This window comes from Lepidochelys kempii, chromosome 6 (genome assembly GCF_965140265.1).
Source record: "Lepidochelys kempii isolate rLepKem1 chromosome 6, rLepKem1.hap2, whole genome shotgun sequence".
NCBI classification, from domain to species: Eukaryota; Metazoa; Chordata; order Testudines; family Cheloniidae; genus Lepidochelys; species Lepidochelys kempii.
Window position 1 is genome coordinate 71,643,303 of NC_133261.1, and position 13,154 is coordinate 71,656,456.

At 40.0% G+C, this 13,154-nt stretch overlaps 1 protein-coding gene across 16 annotated transcripts in view; it reads right to left on the reverse strand.

The window, feature by feature from the left end:
- Positions 1-13,154, reverse strand: part of MGA (MAX dimerization protein MGA) — a 95,547-nt gene that overhangs the window by 45,734 nt on the left and 36,659 nt on the right. For 13 of the 16 annotated variants that reach the window (XR_012159449.1, XR_012159450.1, XM_073348691.1 and 10 more), the window contains exons 6-14: positions 12,137-12,268; positions 11,372-11,470; positions 9,766-10,415; positions 7,345-7,705; positions 5,986-6,209; positions 4,995-5,141; positions 4,479-4,551; positions 2,469-2,989; positions 328-625 (exon numbers count right to left, since the gene is read on the reverse strand). Coding sequence is in view for 14 of the 16 variants with exons in the window: in XM_073348691.1 (XP_073204792.1) it covers positions 328-625; positions 2,469-2,989; positions 4,479-4,551; positions 4,995-5,141; positions 5,986-6,209; positions 7,345-7,705; positions 9,766-10,415; positions 11,372-11,470; positions 12,137-12,268 (2,505 nt within the window). In the remaining 2 variants the exon portion in view is untranslated. Of the gene's footprint in view, positions 1-327; positions 626-2,468; positions 2,990-3,567; positions 3,734-4,478; positions 4,552-4,994; positions 5,142-5,985; positions 6,210-7,344; positions 7,706-9,765; positions 10,416-11,371; positions 11,471-12,136; positions 12,269-13,154 lie in introns of those variants that run through there. The other 3 variants (XM_073348695.1, XM_073348692.1, XM_073348696.1) reach the window with 3 other exon arrangements.

Here is a 13,154-nt window from a genome sequence, read left to right on the forward strand (position 1 = left end):
TTCAAATCAGAAACATCCAGTCAGAACAAAAAGCCAACTTTAAACACTTAATTTGTGCTTTTCCACTCAACCTCCTTTGTCCTGACTTTTTATTTAATCAATACTACCACAGCACATTTTCAACCTTTGCAAACATAATTCTAACCTAAGACAAAATTTAGTGTTTTAGGTAAAGAAGTTATTTATTGCAGAGGCAGTTTAGGTAGGCAACTGTAAGAGCCAAAGGCAGTGTGTGCTCTTGGACAGAAATCAACAGCAATGCTGTACACTCATTCTCTATTTTATGCTTCAGGCAATTTAAAATACAGTAATTAAGTTCCAACCTACCTATCTGTCTCTGTGCTGGGACATGAGCTTTCAGAGTCGTCACAGTGGGGGCTGAAGTAGTGCTGATGGAGGATGTAGTTTGGGGAGTTGATGTGGTGGGCACCTGGACTGATGGTGTCCCGGAAGCAGCTGCCTTAGCATTGGATGCTACCTTGGAGATCACAGTACTGAGGGTTGAGAGATCAAGTACTGTGGGTCGCAGCCTGCCTGTGATATAAGCAGCTAGCCGATTGGCTGGATGTAATGCCCCCATCAGTCCCAAAAGGAGTTTGGCCTGAGGATAACTTTTACCATTAACCTGAAAGAAGTGGAAAAGGGAAATTCTGTGAAGGAAAAAAAAAAAAACTTGCTAACTTACCACCTTTGGACAAGGTGTTTCATTCCATGGGATTTCCAGAAGTGCTTTTCAGAGTAACATTGCAATTCAGAATGGGCATTATTAATCTGCTTTCTGCTCAGGATAACTCCAAGAAATTATTTTACATCTCTACATAACCCATAGATTTTAGATGCCATTCAGACTCTAGGAGGAAAGATATTCAAAGAACCATAGAGTCTAAAGATACTGAAATGAAGTAGAATGAAGCTGGCACATATCTTTTTTGCACTTCGGCTTATGTCTCAGTCTTGACTAAAGATGGATATTCATACTTGGTGAGGATGAAGCTTTGAATGTATCACTCTTTAACTAAACTAATTGCCTTTGGTGGCTGTCCGGAGACGCAGAAGAAAGAATACTTAGAGTGCCATGCACATTGGGACAAGTCTTTGAAACGAGACTGCAAAAGAATTTACTTTGGCAATATTTTTCATTATTACTCTTGCTATTATTTGTTATTCTGATAGGATGCAGGACGCCACTTGGTCCCATTTGAATAAGGGGTTAGCTCCAGCTCAGCTTCTCCCTCCCGTTGCACAGGAGTTAAAAGGAAGGTCTACAAGAGTGGTTGTTTGGGAGACAGATGGAGTAGAACATCTTCAAGAAGAATGGACTACACACCTGTGGTCACTGCACTGTGAAACTCTAAGCTGTAGAGCTTTATTGTTTATTTTCTGGCTATATTAAACTATTTTAATTTTCATCATGTCAACAGCACCCTCTAAGCTTTCAAAATAAATCTAGAAGAGGCTCTACTGACTAAAGTCAATATTTTAAAAAACAGACTGGTTATTTTTGATGCCCAACTTGAGACACATTAAAGGGGACTGATTTTCAGAGAGATGAACATTCACCTTCTGAAAATCAGGTCTACTTAAGGTGTCCCAAAAATGGAGGTACCCTAGATCACTAGTCACTCTTGAAAATCTTGGTCTAAGACTGTTTTTGCTGATGAATTATTCAGTCAAGTTAAATATGTATATATTTGTTCGGCTTCTCCTTATGCTGGCACTGTATTTGTATAACTTCATGCAAACACAGTTTGCTCTTTTTTCATTCATATGCTTTTCCCCAACATGTTCTCACTACTTTCTCTATCAAAGATATCTATATTTAACAAGAGGCTTCACCTGACTTCACAGTTTATCCCCTCCTACTTGATCCTACAGTTAATTCATAATACTGAATGTGTGATACCAATAATTTCCAAGAAACCAACTGATTTCAGATTCAGGACTATGACATCACTTCAAGATAAAAAACCTTGTCTGAAAGGGATAAGCAGACAGATAAGGATGATAAGTTATTGCACAAAGCAATTAAGTTTGTTCAGTCTCCTTTTAAATATCTTCCCCAGCGTGCATCTCTCTCTAAGTATATTTCTTCTGTGGCCCTGGGCACTCATTGATTAAAGACAGAGCCAACTGCATCTGTTGTAAGTTTTCCAAATACAGTATCAGAAAGACCCTGATAAAGTTTTTGCACCTTGGCTACCCAACCCACAAAACAAGTAACAGGACAATCTAAATGACTAGGCTTCAGACTTCTAATCTGCATACAGAATGTTAGGACTGACTGACTCCTGAAAGCGACAAGCCTGTGTAACTGACTGCAGACTTAACCGCAACATCTCCCAGATAGCATGAAAGTCTATTTGACAGACAAAGGGCCAGGCAGTCAGTAAATTCTTGTACCATGAAGGAGTTCAGGAACACTGGAGGAAATGGAATCTAATCTCCACAGTAAAGGCAGAAGGACCCACCTGAATCAAGCCTGAGGGGCTCAAATTAGCTTTGCGTTTGTAGGCGACCAGCTTTCCTGCAGGAGAAAGCCCTGTATAAAAAGGCAAGCCTTTTCCCCCCTGCAACTTCTCCTGTAGTTTGTCCAAGGTATCTGCCCGCAAGAACTTTATGTTTTCTGATATTTTGCATGATGACACTGCACTAGCAGGAGTCTCCAAGACAGGCATCTCAGGCTTCTCACCCTTGTCCTGGCAGGAAGGCATTGAGATTTTCACTCTGGAGGAATAGACGGGAGGATTCTTCTCATCCCGGGACTTGTGCTCTGAAGCCAACTCAATAATGAAGCTACCCACTTTGAGGGACTGTGGCATGTTACTGTTGATGTGTTGTGATAGGATGCTTAAGATCTTATTGCGATCCTCCTCCCAGTTGCAGTCAGAGATAATCTCGATAAGTTTGGTTGGCCCACCTGGAGTAGTGTGACGAACATAGGAGGTGGAGGAGGATTCCCCCTCACTACGGGAAGACCACCAGCTTTCCTCTGAGAAAGAATTGAAATAGGTTTCTGCAATACTATGGAATTTTAATACCTGGACATTCAATATAGTTTTATTCTCCCCACCTCCACCCTTGTATTAGCAGCAGGGAAACAGAAGTCAAATAATAGCTCAGAGTACCACTCCCCACTTCAGTGATACAAAAACCGATAAAATCTCAATGGAGAACTAACAATTCCATCCTCCTTATGGTTCATTCCATGCAGCCATACCACCTTGTATTGCAATCCCATCACATCTCACAAGCTAAACAAGGCTGGGTCAGTTCAGCACAGAGAGGCAAGAACTCCAAGGAACACTAACATGCAGCAGAGAGTGGTGTTGGTGATTCAGTAGGCGGCACTTTCCCTGGGAGTCAGAAAAGAACCAATGTCCCATAATGGCATTAGGGAGCAAGCACAGTGCTATTTTAGGTCTCCTACAAAAGACAGAGGCTTGACCTTTTGTTGTCATTAGCGATTCAATGGCACTTTTTGAAAATAGTAAGGATGTCGAGCCCTATGTCCTGGCCAAGTTTAAATCTGGTAATTAATTTCTGCCTACCTAAATTCACCGGCATTTTCAAATGGATGTATTTTTTCCACTTCCCATCCTTAACTGTAGAGTGTTGCTATGCACTGTAAATAGTTGCCACATTTCACCTCAAAGGCAGCTTATTCAGTGGTGGATGATGTGTTCTCTTTAGTCTGTATAACATTTTTAAAGCTCGTAGCACCCTATGGGACACTCTGAGTTGAAAGATAACGTATAAATGCAAGATATTATTCCAGACACTTATTTAATCTACTTCTTTACGGACTGGAAGTTTCAAATTCAGTTTTATATTATGCACTGAGAAAAGTCAGTTTATCTTAACCTTTCAATTCAAACTAATGGAGGTTGCTGCAAAACAGTGCCAAGCATAATGGTGAAGGCACTCCCTTGCCCCATATAACTCTAGCTGGAATATTCTACGAAGGACTCCACAAGCCTGACAGTGTAACGTGGGTATCTGAGCCTTCTGGAACGAGTGTGTATTAATAAAAAACCCCAAGCATCTTATGGCCACTTGCGAACACAAGTCTACTGTGCAACAAAGCCTTGTACCACTAACCAAGCCATCGTAATAACTGTCATTTTAAATTTTAGAGCAGCACTTGGTCTAGACATTTAACCTGTTTTGCTTCCCACTGTACTCATATACACTTCCTGACAAATCAGGTGACTGAATCAAGAACATAAGAATTTTATTAATAACTGTAATAACACAAGACCTGAAGTGTTGAAAATTACAAATAGAGTACTTTGGTATACCATTTAAAGGTACCATACCCGGTTAAATGGGTCTCAGATTGCCTTATGAAAGTTCTAGGCATATCACCTTCTTGGACTCTCCCTGCATGGCTGCCCTTGGTTTCATCAATATCTACAATATTTTTACCAGAAACTTACAGGTAGCAGGCAGTTAAGTTAAGCTCAAAACTCAAATCTTACCTCCTGATTTATCAGTGTCTTTCTCCATCTCACAAAGTTCTTTTTTAAAGGTCTGGTGCTCAGGATCATGCTCCTGGGAGAAGGAGAAAGAATAAGTTGGGGCGGGGAAGGTGAAGAAAGAGAAAAATTTTATTTTAAACATGACATGACATTTTCTTCAACATTAAAACATGTTTTAAAATAGACTAGTTCACCACTCTAATGTCCAGAGCTTAACAGAGTAAAGAAACATATACGCTAGCATTTCCAAAAATACAGTTCCAACCTCAGGATGGCTCTATGAATGAATGGACATTTAAAGCACTACACATAATCCTACATCTGGCTGCAGGAGGATTCCAGATAAGACAAATTTCACACTGAATCTGTGGATAAATTTTTCAAAAACATTTAAATGATTTAGGAGCTTAAGTCCCATCTTCAAAAATGACTTGGGTGCTTATGAAAATATTGTCCAACATCTTAACGCATGAAATAGTCAATAGAGGAGTTTGTGGTCAAAAGGTGACATCTCACCTTTCTGGTACAATTATTTGAATTACAGATGTATGGGTCCTTCTGCTGCTTTTTTTCCTCCCTTTTGCATTCATACGCTCGGACCCGGGCACAAGTCATCATCCTCTCAAAGTACAAGTAAACAGGATCCTTGTCCTCATCCCGAATCTGCAACTCAAACAGAACCACTTCATTTGAGATACATATCCAAGCTGTGAAACAGCTCCACATTCTAGTGTCCCTTACCTCCAGCAGTGCTTCAATAAACAGAAAAAATAGCAAGGAGTGCTCCTGCTTTCAAAGGGGCAGTTTCCTTCCTAGTACCAGACCTCCATCTAGGTTTTACTTCTGAATTAGGTTTTATTTTAAGTAAAAAATCTAGGTGCAAAGACAACTATTCTGCTTAACCTGGCAGATGATAAAGAGAGAGATTCTGCTTTGAGGAAACCTGCTGAATTCTGGTCACATCTCTACATACTTCTCTATCAGTATCCCTGTGGAAGGTTTTACTTTTCACATTTTCATGGGCTAAAACACAAAGCAGACTTTTCAATGCTTTGACACTGGAAATCAAAATGTCTTCACGGTCTAAAACAAAAAATCCATTAGTTTTAAAATATATTTCCTCATTTGTCTTGCACATCATTCATTAATTATATAAGCTACATTGAATAGCTCAAGTATTTAAGGAAATGGAATGTTCTATATTTTGCAAAATAGCATGCATTATTGCTAGAAATTCACAACCCCTTTTGTCCATACTTGTACTCATGCAATAATGTGTTTATAAAAGACAAACGGATTTTAAAATTGGGAAGAAGAAAAAAAATCAACCCCACCTCACCAAAATTCTATTTACAAAAGTATCCAATTACGGACTTAAATCTCATATCAACCTACTTCAGATACTGATTTGTACAGATTTTTAGTGAAGGCTGGTTTGTTTTTTTAACACACAAGGAGGTTTTGCCCTCTTCCTTTGAAAATAGAGCATCTTCCTTTCCTTGCTTACCACTGGGTTGGGTTTGGGAGTATACACTCTCCCTGGTTTGACTCCATTGGAAGATTTGTTCTTACTGGAAGGCAAGAGCTCTGGGGTAGGCAGCACCAAAGGTTTCACTGGTTCAATGACAGATGGTGTTGGGATGTAAATTGGTTCTGGATCTATCTCTCCTTCTACTTTTATCCACAATGGGCAGTTCCTAATAGGCTGCTCTGGCTCTGTATCACAGATAGCTGAAAAATGAAAGAGGAAAAAACGTTTTTTAAAACAGCATATTTTTGCAGTGAAGATGTCTCATCTAATGCTACAGTAATTACAGAAATATCCATCTAAGTCTAAGCACTGCCTCCTATTAGTTAACCACTCACATTCCCAGGAAATAGCACTGGTTCTCTTTCTGGGCTCAAGCTCTAGGCAAGAGTGGCTGGTCCTTGCCCACACCAAGGGGAAAGGGAAAGGAACCAAGGTAAAAATTACATTAAACTTCATCTTCATTTACCAAATGTCAACAGTAGTAGAGAATGCTGTCACTATTTAAATATTAAACAAAAATAAAGAAAGTAGTTCTACGCATTGTGCAATCTTCTTCCGTATTGTGTAATAAAATCAAGACACCCAAGACTTTGTGATGTTTCTCTGTAGCATGAGAATCTTATTCATTCCATAAATCAAATTGACTGGAACATGATGAGACAATGCCATCAATATTTAAGAGTACGAACAAAGTACAGTCCACATCAATTTCAACCTCTCTTTGGTGTTTAATACATTACTGACAGCTGCCATCTTATTTCCCCAATACACATTAGGGGACAGCCCCTCAGCTGGTACAGAAGTCAGTATAGCTTCACTGAAGTTAGTGAAGCTAAGACAACTAACATCAGCTGAAGATATGGCCCTAGATGTTCAGTTGTTGTGAGAGGGATTAATGAAATATTGGGCAAAGCAAACAAAGGAGTGAATAATACTGAAGTCCCAAATTACATAATGATCAATGTGTTGTGACTCACATCCTGGGCCTCTGAACTGATTTAGGATGATAATCAAGTGACAGACTTTTTACAAGTACCCTGAATGATACCTGGCTATGTTACAAGTCATAAACCCATAAAAAGTTCCAAAAATGTCAACCATGCAGCTAAATGAAAGGCAGATTTCTAAAATATCAATAAAGTAGGAAACAAGATTTGCTTCTAGTTAGTTTCTGGCAAAGTAGGTGGAAGTTGCATGTACAGAAATCTCTTAGAACTCACCCTACTTTCTTGATTCAGCAAGGTGTTTGCTATAAATTCAACATAAAAATCTCATGAAAAAGCATATGGCTTTGAAATTGTTTTGAGTGATCACTCTGCCCCTAGTAATACTCACTGTATTCCACCTTCTTTCTCCTCCTCCTATCTTTCTGTTTCAGCTCATCTTCTTCCCAATCACCCTCTTCTTCCAACTCCTCCTCTTCCTGCTGCTCTTCCCCTTGTGGCCCATAGAATACAAGGCTTCCACGCACAGCTTTCTTCAGGATTTTCTTGTGTTTGGATCCTCCCTTTACTACTAACACCCTTCTTTTCAAGCAAGTGCAGCCAAACATACAGTCAGGCCTGCGACAATGGGTAGGCTGACGCTTTTCCAGTGCTAGGCTAGCACAGACACAACCCAGACGGCAGAAATCATTGTTGCACGGTGGTGCTCGCCTTCTGATTATTTTGTGGATAGGTTTATTTTTAAGAGAAGCCTAAAGTTAAAAAAAATACATACGTATACATTTGAAATTCTACTGAGATAAAAAACATGCATGCATACAAGATCTGCATACACAATCAATGCCACCACACAATTAACATCAGGTACAGGATTTGCAATTTAAACTGAATGACAGGACACAGAGTGGTGTCTTCAAGGGGATGGTCATGCCCACCCCACCCTGATTGACAGGTCTGGTTCTGCCTCTGAGCAAGCTGCAGTCAGCAGAAGACCAACTATAAGGAAGCTGAGGACTTGCCCTGGGCAGAAGAAACTGCAAATTACACTGAATGACAGGATAGAGAACAGTTGCACTAAAAGTTGCTGTGCGGTCATGTCACCTGATGTTCTACAGTGGGTAATCCAAGAAGCAGAAGAGCTGAGATTCATACTTAATGAGTAGGGCCCTACCAAATCCACGGTCCATTTTGGTCAATTTCACAGTCACAGGATTTTAAAAATCATAAATTTCATGATGTCAGCTATTTAAATCTAAGATTTCACAGTGTTGTAATTGTAGGGGTCCTGATCCCAAAAAGGAGCTGTGGTGTTGGAGGGTCGCAAGGTTATTGTAGGGGGAGTTGTGGTGCTGCTACGCTTACTTCTGCGCTACTGCTGGCGGTGGTGCTGCCTTTAGAGCTGGGCAGCTGGAGAGCGGTCGCTGCTGCCGGGATCCCAGCTCTGAAAACAGAGCCGCTGCCAGCAGCAGCGCAGAAATAAGGATGGCCTGGTATGGTATTGCCACCCTTACTTCTGAACTGCTGCCTGCAGAGCGGGGCCCTCAGTCAGCAGCCACCACTCTCCAGCCGCTCAGCTCTGAAGGCAGCAGCGCAGAAGAAAGAGTGGCAATACTGTGACACTTCTAAAATAACCTTGTGACCCCCCTGCAACTCCCTTTTGGGTCATGACTCCCAATTTGAGAAACACTGGTCTCCCCCCATGAAATCTGTATAGTATAGGGTAAAAGCATACAAAAGACCAGATTTCATGGGAGGATACCAGATTTCACAGTCCATGAAGCATTTTTCATGGTCGTGAACTTGGTAGGGCCCTATCAATGATACACCTAGGAATTGATATAAGCAGGACTTATTTTCAATTAAATACATTAAAGCAACGTCAATTCTGTGCAAAGTTAAAAAAAAAAAAAAAAACAGGAAATGCCAAGTTACCATGTACGTACCTGTATGTTTTATGGTACATAGTTAACAAAATTAACCGAATATATTAAGATACATATCAAAATTCTATGTTAATATAACATTTTGTACACTTACAATTCCAGGATGTACAAAGGTTATGATTCCTAGAGCAACATTAATTCTTGCACTTATCTAGTATTTTCTATTCCTCTTTTCTTTCTGATATATGCATCTTTTCCCATGTTAGGGGTCTTGCAACTGCCACTTCTACTGGGCAGACAGTAGGCTTTCACTCTGTCCCAGGTGGGCAGTGCCTCTTGCCAATGACACTGGCAAATCCAAACACCACTATTGGCAATGTAGCTCCCAGAATAGCAGAAATACTATTAAACAAAAAAAGATGGCTTCTCTGGGTTAGAAATTCTTCTTGAAGTGGACAAAAGCATCTCCACTGGGGAGTTCTGATTAAGAAAATTATATTGTATCAACAATTTTTAACTCAAATAATAGCTGTTGCTACAATAGAAACATGAGTCCAAGACAAGAAGTTGATTCAATGTGGACAAGGGTGGGGACTGCCAATACAACTATACACTTTTCCTGGTTAACTGTTCTTCTGAAATGGCAAACCCCTTCCTTCTTTACAGTACAAGTGAGTGAATTTAGTCAGAAGCTCAACTGTACTATCTCCAACTGTCTAAATTGCTGGTACAGATAGACAAATTAAGAAAACATTTTCTTGACTTTTTCTACAGAGCAATACATCTAACCGGTAAGAAAAGGTGACCCCGCACCCTGTATATTTTTATTAGCATCATTATCTCTTTGTTAAACCCTAGCTACGAAGCACTGGAGTGCAGAAGTAGTAGGTTTGATAGGGAAGAGAAGGGAGGTAATTACAGTAGCTTACCTGAGCAGTGAGCAGAGTTGCCAGGGATATGTCTGCTCGTTCTTCTGTGATGTAGGTCCGTGGTTTCCCATCCCACAATGCACAGTCCTCCAAGTCCATCAACTTCACCTGAGATTTAGACAAACCTGGTGGGCGAGTAGCCTGTTGCTGCTGGTGTGCCTGACGCAGACTGATCTGCTTTGGCAACATGTTTTCTTCTAGAGCTGGCACCATAAAATTATCCACCTGATTAGCCATGTTGCTACTTGGCAGAGACTTAGTAACCTTCTCCCCTGGGACTGAAAAGCTGTGTTTCTGCTTTAATACAACAGGTGAAGGAAGTATGGGTTTGTAGGATGGTTTTACTCGGCTCTTTGAAGCTGTCTGTTTATTCTGAGTTTTCATCTTCCTAGAGGCAGAAGACACAGCGAGAGGCTTAAAAGTATAAGAGGTGGATGGAGTGCTGGTGGATTGCTTCTTCAGAACACTGTCTAGTGTTCGTACATAGCTAGTGCTCTTGGTTGGCAGCTGATAAACCACAGGAGAAGTGGAAGTGCTAGAAGAAAATCCCATGCTTGTTTCCATCAGCTTCCCTTCATTTTCCAGGTATTCATCCAGCTTGTCACTGCAGAAAGCGGAGCGATTCTTCAAAGACCCTTCTGAACCACTACCTGAATAAATATGGAATCCAAATACACAGGAAATAACTCCAGAGAAAGTACATTGTCAGTTCTCCTAATAGGTAGAGTCAACAGAGAACAGTAATTTCTTTAACTTTCCAAAGCTTTTATACAACATCTGGGTATAAAATGGGTGATCATAGCACAGCACGCATGCATGCCAAATATGGCCACTCAGTTCAACAATGCACCTAGCAGCCACTGGAATTTTTGATATGATGGGTGGCTCATGGCAGTTACAAGTCTCAGGGTGCAGTGTTCCATCTCGCTCTGAATGGGTAACTATGAAGACCTATTTGAAGCACTACAAACTAGGATATGTAGTCTCTCCAAGGTACACCTTTGCATTAAAAAACTATTACAGTGGTTGCAATCTAACTACAGTTTATTTAAATTCAGTGTAGCCTTCTGGCTCCTGGCAAGTCGCCAAAAGCAGCCTCCCATTAGGCAAAGGTTGGGTTTCCTCAACCTATGAAGTATCTTCTCCCATTATAATTTTAAACATATATACCCAAGAAATTGCAGATTCTTCCCCAAAGAACAGTCTAAAGCAACACTGAAGATAAGAGTTCCCACACCTCTCTAAACAAGGGTTGTTTATATAGAGTCCAAAATGGATCAGTAATTACAACCCTATTTCAGTTAGCTTTTGCCTTTTCTCAGCAGTCATTTGTACAAAATAAAAATCACACTTTTATCCTATTTCAAAGTAGAATAAATCACAATGGGAAAATAAAATCTCTCTGATTCCACAAAACCCCATTCAGATCTTTGAATCTGTATCAGTGAAATCACAGTAACCAGGGGATTCTTTACTCATGACCATTTCTGCTCCAAAAATTTCACTAAAAATTAAAATAAAGCATTAAGTAAACTGAAAGGATCTGCTCCTAGGACAGAAAAAGGGCCACATGTATCACATGGAAACACTCTTTTCTACCTCTTACCTTCATTTCTAGAAGCACTGTGAAACTTCCCTCGCCAGCCCTTGATCTTGGTAAAATCATTCGTTTTCCCTGTCCTGGAAACAAAGGGAAACCCAGCATCTGGAAAGAAAACAAGCCAGCCTCACCTTATCAACCAGGTGCAAAAACATTACACATGAATGAATAATGATCCTCTACATGTGGAACAATACCACTTCTAACTCAGCCCCCTAACAACATGGAAGTCTAACTGACTGTGACTACAGCACCCTCAAGCAAAGTAACAGAAAAAAAGGCTTAGAATCGACATTTGGGGCCTCAATTTCAGGAGTCCGGTCTATATGAAATATCACCAATACCATACACACAAATGACTCCATGCGTACATGCAAACTGGAAATTTTCTTTGAGCTCATGGCTAGACAGGCAATCTATGTGTGTCCATTAGGGAAAACCCAATTTTATACACATACATGCGTGCCTGCACTAAGCAGGTGTACAGCTGCATGACAATGCCATTACTGAAAATCAGAGCCTGACTGTCACATGGTAGACCACTTGGCCAAGAAGTTCATAGTAATTTAAACAGCAAGTTTATGATATATGGCTTTCGTATAAAGATTCCTCATTAAAAACAAAAAATTCCTATGCGATACTTTCTCATCACTGGCATTCAACTTTATTTAAAACTCCTATTCCACATACACAACTAATCCCAACCCCTCAAGCCCTCAACAATAATGCTGAAAGAATAGATAATGTATTTTGAAAGCATGGTTTACCTACCCAAACAGCCAGGATTGATTCTTGGGTAGTTCCACAAAGAGTAGTTTTTTGAGTAGGAGAGCGGGAGCTGCACACCCAAATATTTCAGGTCAATGCTCATTGTTGGGTCCACAGAGTTCAACTTTAGTCCCACTGCAAGAAGCAAGTACCAGTGAAAATCACACAGCCCGCAAACTATTAGCAAAAAGAAGCAGCAAATCTTTTAAGATGATACATTTCTCAGCTTATACAAGTAATAAAAAGTTACTTTAAAAGAGTTTGCATTCATTCTGTGTTTTAACAGACTTGAAAATAGAAAAAAGAATGGCCAGGGGTTCCAGTTTCCCACCAGACTTCAACTCCTATGCAGTTTAGATACTACAGTATCTGAGATCATACCACCCTATTAAGATGTGCTTGGGATGAGATAAAAAGGAAAAACCACTTTCATCTCTCTCTGTCCAGGGAAGAATGTAAAGATCCTATTGCACTTTTTGAAAAAGAAGAAAGGGTCAACCTCTGTTCTCCTGGGCAACATTCCTTATCTCAAAACAGGTGCTAATATCCACAAGCTGGGTGTAAGATATTGCTTAAGTTTTAACCGGATATAATATTCCTTACTTCTTATCTTAAAACTGTTACCTACTGTTGTTGTCCACCACTGAACAGTTGTAATGGGTGAAGTGATTCCTGAATATTTATATCAATTTACATACAAACACTAATGTGTTTTTTGGAAGAAAAGTGCTATAAAATAGAATTAATTATGATTATGGCTATTGTGTTTACATATTCAGTCACTGCACAATCAGTAAGATACTGATAGAATTCTCATTCTTTTGCAAAGTATTATGGAATACCATTAGTATGAGAGGTTTCAGAGGAACAGCCGTGTTAGTCTGTATTCGCAAAAAGAAAAGGAGGACTTGTGGCACCTTAGAGACTAACCAATTTATTTGAGCATGAGCTTTCGTGAGCTGATGAAGTGAGCTGTAGCTCACGAAAGCTCATGCTCAAATAAATTGGTTAGTCTCTAAGG